The sequence below is a fragment of the Curcuma longa genome, unplaced genomic scaffold, assembly GCF_044706935.1.
Source record: "Curcuma longa cultivar G26 ecotype Majalengka, Jawa Barat unplaced genomic scaffold, ITB_CL_G26_1.1 contig_25613, whole genome shotgun sequence".
NCBI lineage: Eukaryota > Viridiplantae > Streptophyta > Magnoliopsida > Zingiberales > Zingiberaceae > Curcuma > Curcuma longa.
The window spans coordinates 2,765-9,887 of record NW_027432826.1 but is presented as its reverse complement, the minus strand read 5'-3'; the positions used below and the strand labels follow the sequence as shown (position 1 = coordinate 9,887).

The following is a 7,123-nucleotide window of genomic DNA, read 5'->3' as shown; positions in this document are numbered from 1 at the left end:
AAATAGATTAAATATTTTATTAATTTAATCTATTTAAATGATTTAATAGAACATATCAATCTAACGAATTTAACTCAAATTCACAACTAACCTGAACGAACATGGGAGCTGGGGGCCAGTAGCAGGCCGACCTCATTTCCACCCAATCACACCACGCTGCCAAACCCTTGCCCACGCTGCAACTCCAGTCGGCACAAAGCGACAGCCGGTGTCCGAGTGAATGAATGGCCCCAAGTGCAGGAAAGAGCAAGCCTGTAGTTGCCAGTGCATCATGCTTCAACGAATTCACTGGAAATTCATTCCTTACAGTTTGAGCTGCTCAGGAAACATAATTTTACTGGGGTGAACTAAACTAAACTCTGTGGCAAGTGGATCACAAACTGAGTGTTGCAGTCATCGATGTCAGAAAAAAAAGTCAGTGTCGTTTCTCCTCTGCCAGTGACCTTGCCCGTACTTTGCATGATCGTCGAAAGACAGTGCAAAATGGTTAGCAAATACTGAGGCTACCTAACCCAACTAACAACCCACTGAGGCAATCTAACCCAACTAACAACCTTGCCATGTGACAACACTGAGAAATGAAATCTGCCTACCTAACAATTTCACACGGTTAATTTCATGATTATTTATAAAGAGATAAATTAAAAAATTGTAATTGATCACTACAAAAGAAGATATTATTTTAACTTCATCGAAATTCAATCTCTTTGCTCACTTCAATAAATCTATCTCATAATAACTAACTCAATCATACTCCAGAAACAAAAAAACACATACGATGATATCTTTGTGCAAAATGGTGCGGCATCACTGGATGACTTTGTGGAATTAATTAAGAACTCAAGGATGAGGTTGAAGAATTCTTCGGTGGCTATCCAAATCCTGAAGTGCATATATCATCATGGGGAGTTTCCTGGATGTTTCACAAAAGAGTTGTAGCTGCCCTAATCAGTTGTTGAATCATTGCGATTCGTGATCTTCCAAGAAGCAGAACAAGTTCCTATTTGTGGGAACTTACCGTCTCTATTATCAACTCAACAGATATGGCGGAAACAGTAGAGGCCACATGACAAGCGCAGGACTCGGTCAAAATGGAACCACGTCGATCCGACCCAACATAGAGCTCGACGTCAGGTCTACGGACCTAAGGACGGGATCACATAACTATGGTTTGACTTGAACTGAATACTAAAGAACTAGACCAAGTGGACAAGTGAGTGGGAGAATGGTTGAGATGCATTATGAGGACATGAGCAAACGTGCGAGGAGAGCACAATAAGGAAACACTTGACTAGAGATAATTTGACCCATCTACTTGCGGTGATCTATCCAAAGCCCTCAAGGAGTCAGCCCATCACTCGATCGTAATCGAATCATCGACAATGCAAGACAAGAGTGAGACCAACCAGGCAATCAAGTAGAGTTGCCAAAGTAATGTCAAGGTTGAAGTTCAGCAATAGCTTCCAACACCTCTTCAATAAAAAGTAGAATCTGTCACCCCAGTGACCCCACATATAGCTGTCAAGTTGGGTTAGACCTGCCAGGTTGGCCCGCCCCGCCAAGTAATTTAGGCGGGTTGGATTGAAATTTTATCAATCCATTTTAAGATGGATTGAGGTGGATTGGCCCGCCTAGGCCCGCGACCCGCGTCGGGCTTGGGTTGGCCCGCGGGTTGAGAAAGTTTATTTATTTATTTTAAATTTTAAAATTAAAGTATAAAACTTAATGAATTAGTGGATTTCATCTATTTAAAATACAATTTAAACTTAAAAATTATAATTCAATCTTAAAACTTTCAACTTAATCAATTTAAATTATACTTCAAACTTAAAATTTTTAATATTTTTTTATTTTTTAACAGGCCCGCCTAACCCGCGGCCCGCCTTGAGTTGGGTTGGAGATTTCCCAACCCGCCAAATTGGTGGGTTAGCCCGCCCCGCCCCGTCATATCATGGGCCCGCCATGGATTAGCCTGACCCGCCATGAGTTGGCCCGTTTGATAGCTCTAACCCCACACGATCAGTCTCACGACTATCAGTGAAGAGATAAATCAAGAAGTTGCAGTTGACCACGACGGAGAAGGATATTGTCTCGACTTCGCTGATATTCGACCCTTATCCACTTCAACAATTTTGTTCCATCGTAACTAATTCAACTATGCCCCAGATGCAATAGCTTCCAACACCGATAGAGTTTGTGATGTTCAATTGATAGAAATAGATCAAAATCTAACTAGGTGTTCAAATTGGATTTTTTTTTTGTTGTAATCCCAAAGCAAATCGAAACATAAAAAACCATAAACATTTTCAAAAGAACCTAAAACAAAAGAAAAAACTAGTCATTCTAGATTCTCACACATTCTACCAAAACCACGTTTCTATAGGAGATGTATACAAGTAGAAGGTGGCTTCGATTACCTCGGCCCAGATAGACGAACGGCAGAAAGAAAGGCGTCGCTGTTACAGTCCGATGGCCCTGAACCTGAATACGTTCCCTCCTCGCTGATAGATTTGAACGCGTTTGCGTGTAGACGAAAGCCCAGCTGCGACGATATCGGCGGCGGAGGCACTTCGTGTAGTCCTTCTAGCATTTGGACTACTTTAGTCATTGAAGGTCTTGAGTACAAGTCCTCCTGAATACACCACAGGGCAACTTTGATTGCAGTCTCAATTCTCTCATCCTTGTCGTCTTTGTATCTTCTTAACTTAGCATCAAGAACTTCCATTAATTTCCCTTCTTCCATCTTCTTGAAAGCGTAGGAAGGGAAATGAGCTTTCTCAGAAATCTCTGCTGGATCATAGTTCTTCCTCCCACCAATTATCTCGAGCAAGACCATTCCATAGCTATACACATCGCTTTTCTCAGATATGGCATAGTTGGTGATCCATTCTGGTGCAAGGTACCCCCTTGTGCCTCTAAGGGTTGTGAAGACATGACTCTGTTCTCTCGTCATGAGCTTAGCGAGCCCGAAATCTGATACCTTGGCGAGGAAATTGTCGTCTAGGAGCACATTTTCGGGCTTAATATCACAATGAATTATCCTCGATTCGCAGTCTTCGTGGAGATAAGCCAACCCCTTTGCGGTAGCAAGAGCTATGCTATACCTTTTATCCCAATCCAGTGTGAATTCATCTTCTTCATCCTTTTTGAAGATCCATCTATCCAAAGACCCCTTTGCCATGTACTCATACGCGAGAAGCCTATGCGCTCCCTCTGCACAAAAACCTCGGAGTTTAACCAGGTGGATGTGATGAATGCTGCCTATTATCGTCACTTCGGAGCGGAATTCTTTCTTTCCTTGGCCGATGCCCTCTAACTTCTTCACTGCCACACTGGTGTTATCAGGGAGCTTTCCCAGATAGACCGAGCCGAATCCTCCTTCGCCGAGCTTCACAGAGAAGCCATTTGTAGCTTCTTGTAGCTCTCTGAAACTGAACCTGACTGGCATCCCTGAGATACTCCCAAAAAAGTTATCTTCTTCCGATGACCCCTGCGAAGGTTCAGAAATTTTCTTCCTCCGATGACGAATCCGGAAAGCAAGATAGATGAGAGCTACGATCACACAAACAGTCAGTATAGAGATGATGATGATGATGATCAAAGTAGTACTGCCACTTCTTCCTTCTCCATTCAACCCATTGCCCCCATCTGCATTGCTCTGGGCCTTGATGTAAGTAGAACTTGATGAATTGCCCTGAATCTGTTTCAAGCTTCCTATCTGATCAAAGAGAAAGCAATTCCCAGAACTCTCTTCGTGGAATAAAGCAACACAAGAGCAGTTGTTCAAGCAAGCATCTTTGCATCCAGATAAGTTGGAATTCAAGCTGGGAGAAACGAAATCGGTGGCGAAGTACCCGACTCCGGCATCGACCTTGACAAGATCCATCGATGTGGTCGGGTCACAGGGCGAAGCAATGCCAGGATTACAGTTGGGAGACGAGCTAAGAACGGTCGGGCACTGGCAGCTGCCGCCGGAGGAGCAAATGAAGTAGGGATTGCATTGCTCCGGCGTGTCGCAAGAATCGTTCGGAACCCTGACAGGGAAGGAGTTGCCTTGGCCTGAGCTGGGGAGCGATGAGAAGAGGATGAAGCCGGATCGATCCAAAACGGCAGCCAGTGTGTCATTTCCAGAGGAATCTGGGTTGACGATGAATTTCCAGATTAGGGTTTGGTTGTTGTCGTAGAAGTTCCATGAGTTGGAGTCAAGCACGGCGGAGTGTATGCCGCGGCCGACCTCGTTCTCGATCTTCCTCGGGTCGCGGCTCATGGACCAGTAGGGTTGCGGCGATTGGAATTGAGCAAAGAGATTGGCGTCGCCTGACTCGATCCGGAGCCGGTACTTCAATCCCTGGCCATTAGGGTTGCTCGCCAGCGACATTCCCTCGGCGAAGCTCTGGCCGGAGAGCAAGGTATCGGTCGGGTGATCGAAGCTCTGCCAGATGGGGCCTCCGTCGTCGCCGAGTAACACCAGGTTACCGGAATCGAGGAGCTCGATCCGCGTCGCGCCCTTGCCGGAGGTATTGGTTGACCAGATCACTCCATCTCCGGACTGGAGGTAAGCGTTTCCATCCACGTCGAAGACGAAGACGTCAGAGTTGGAAACGGGCGCGGCACGGTTGGCGGCCCAGACGGCGGCGCGGCTCCCCTGGTGGACCACCGAGAGGAGGAAGGCGGTGGAGTCGTTGCTTAAGGTGGTGAAGCCGAAGGCGAAGGTGGATCTATTGGACAAGAGGAACAACCCATAGTTGTCGATGTACTCCATTTCCGAGCCGCGGAACCCAAGGGCAAGCTCGTTGCGCTGCGTGCTGCCATTGACGGACCTCGAGCCAAGCCACAGCTGGACCAAGAACAGAGAGAGCAACGCCTTCATCACCGCCGCCTGATCTACCAACAGAGCACAATCTCAAAACCTGAATAATCTAACCTCATTCGATGATTCTTCGACGGAAATCAAAGAACAAAACAAGAACATACCTCAGGGGAAGTAGCAGATCGAGAGGGAGAGAAGAAAGGCCGCGATCTTGGCGAACGGTGATGGGAAGAAGCTGGCGATGCGTGCCATGGAGATTCTCTCTGTAGAACATTTACTGGAACAAGACAAAGCCAGGGTCATGGTTCTCGGAACGATTTGGATATTTATAAAAAAAATTTCTTCTATTTATTCCGTTTTATTTGAATCGTATCATTAGAAAATCATCATATTTATTCCATTCTATTTGCAATTATAAAATAGAAAAATAAATTAAATTGATCGAATCATGTGGGAAATATGTTATGATATCATTATTAGAAATTGGATTTGGTACGACTTTGAAACAAGAGGCTGCTGCTTTCGAAGCCATGGGCTATTTGGAATTTATTATTTATTTAGCAATTATGAAATAAGTAATTATGACAGCTTATTTGATAGATTTAAAACTTAAATAAATAATAATAATAATAAATATTATTCAAGGATGATTGAATAATTAGATGTGATTAAATAGTGAAATGAAATATCATTTTATAAAAAATTAAAACAAAATATTCTTTAATCGATTTGGTGAAAAAACCATCTTCATCTTTATTCGACTTCGTCAAGAAGGGTGGTGGCGATCTCCAGTCCTCATATTTACGTCATCTACAAATATTATATGTGAACTCTCATTCTGTAATTCTAAAAGGAAAATAAATAAATAATTTAACTCTAGATAAATTTAAAAAACCACTCAAGAAAAAAAAACACATAAGCCTTTATTCTGTTCGAGGCATCCCATGTGAGCGTTCTCATAAGAAAATGTTTTTTTATTTGAAAATTAAATTAGCTTTCCTTGTTTTTATTGCCCAATGATTCCTAATGTTAAAAATAATATCAAAAAATATTTTTTATTCTGTTCTTATCCTAAAATATTTTTAAATCATTAAAAAAAATTAGAATAAGTTTTGATGTACTACGTGACATAATCAAATAAAAAATCAAATTGGAGGTCAAAATCAAGACTACCTCTAATTAAATAAAGTCAAGTTTGAGTTCAATTAAGACGAGCTCAAATCCAATCAAATCAATATAAACTGAGTTCGGATCTAGCTAAATTGAATTCTGATCAAATCAACCTCAAAAAAGACCTCAAATCCGAATATAGTCTGCCCAAATTAAAATTTAATTCGATGGTTATTAAAGATGTTAATCACTAAAGGATCACCTTTGATAATGCCATCATACGTTGCCATCAATCTCAACTTTTTAGCCTTTTTATTTTTTTCCAAACCTTCCAATATTTGATTTAAGAGTCGAATGGATTTTATCAAGATTAACTTGGCAGCTCTTTTAATCTCTTTTTGTTTGAAGAACATTTTTGTCATGTTTCTCTGAAGCACGACTAAAGTGCACAAAAAAAAAGAGTGTGACCTTTGACCACCAAGATAATGCCATCATTACCCAACATCCTTTGCTTTTTAAGAAAATTCTTACAAGGTAATCGTTAGCCAATCCGGATCCTACCGTTGTACCGTTGCACCATTACCCCGGCGAACTTTTTAGCCAAAACCTTTTTCTACTAAAATCTGACAAGATAGTGTTGAATTGGTACCTTAAAAAAGATTAATTATAAACTAAACCCTAAAGAAACCTCAGTGGTACTGAGTGGACTTGATCATGCGATTCTAAACCTCCCCTTTTTAATACAGGTTAAAATAATGGCAAAAAAGATTAATTATAAACTAAACCCTAAAGGGGAGTGCCTTTTTGAAAATGAGCACCCTGCGTTGATGGTGGGAAAATCTTTTGACAAAAATTGTATTTTATATTATTTAAAGCGGGAAGAACAGTGGACAAGTTCTTCGAGTTTATTTTAAATTATATCTCTCTCTCTTTTTTTTTTTTGTTTCTAAAAGTAAATCTCATGTTCGGTGAGACCTCGTAGTTGCTTGTAGAGTTGTAAAAAAAATTTTATTTCTCTATGACATCTTTTGACAAAATTCAAAAAGATTTTAAGGTGGGAAATAAAAGTTGCTCGAGATATAATAACAAAATTTCACATTCAATATCATATAGAAACACTTTTGTTATCTGAGAAGAAAATCTTTGTCTTCTGCGGTGCAGTGGTAAAACGATTTAAATTTTAAATAAAATAAATGTTTTAAA

At 41.2% G+C, this 7,123-nt stretch overlaps 1 protein-coding gene across 1 annotated transcript; it reads right to left on the bottom strand.

Annotated features, from left to right (window-relative positions):
• Positions 1–2,352: 2,352 nt before the first annotated feature.
• On the bottom strand, positions 2,353–5,063 carry LOC141818680 (G-type lectin S-receptor-like serine/threonine-protein kinase SD2-5). The gene is made up of 2 exons (XM_074706130.1): positions 4,975–5,063; positions 2,353–4,884 (listed from the first exon to the last, which is right to left on the bottom strand). Exon 2 carries the CDS (start codon positions 4,868–4,870, stop codon positions 2,414–2,416), a length of 2,457 nt encoding a protein of 818 aa, XP_074562231.1. The 5' UTR covers positions 4,871–4,884; positions 4,975–5,063; the 3' UTR covers positions 2,353–2,413.
• Positions 5,064–7,123: the final 2,060 nt, after the last annotated feature.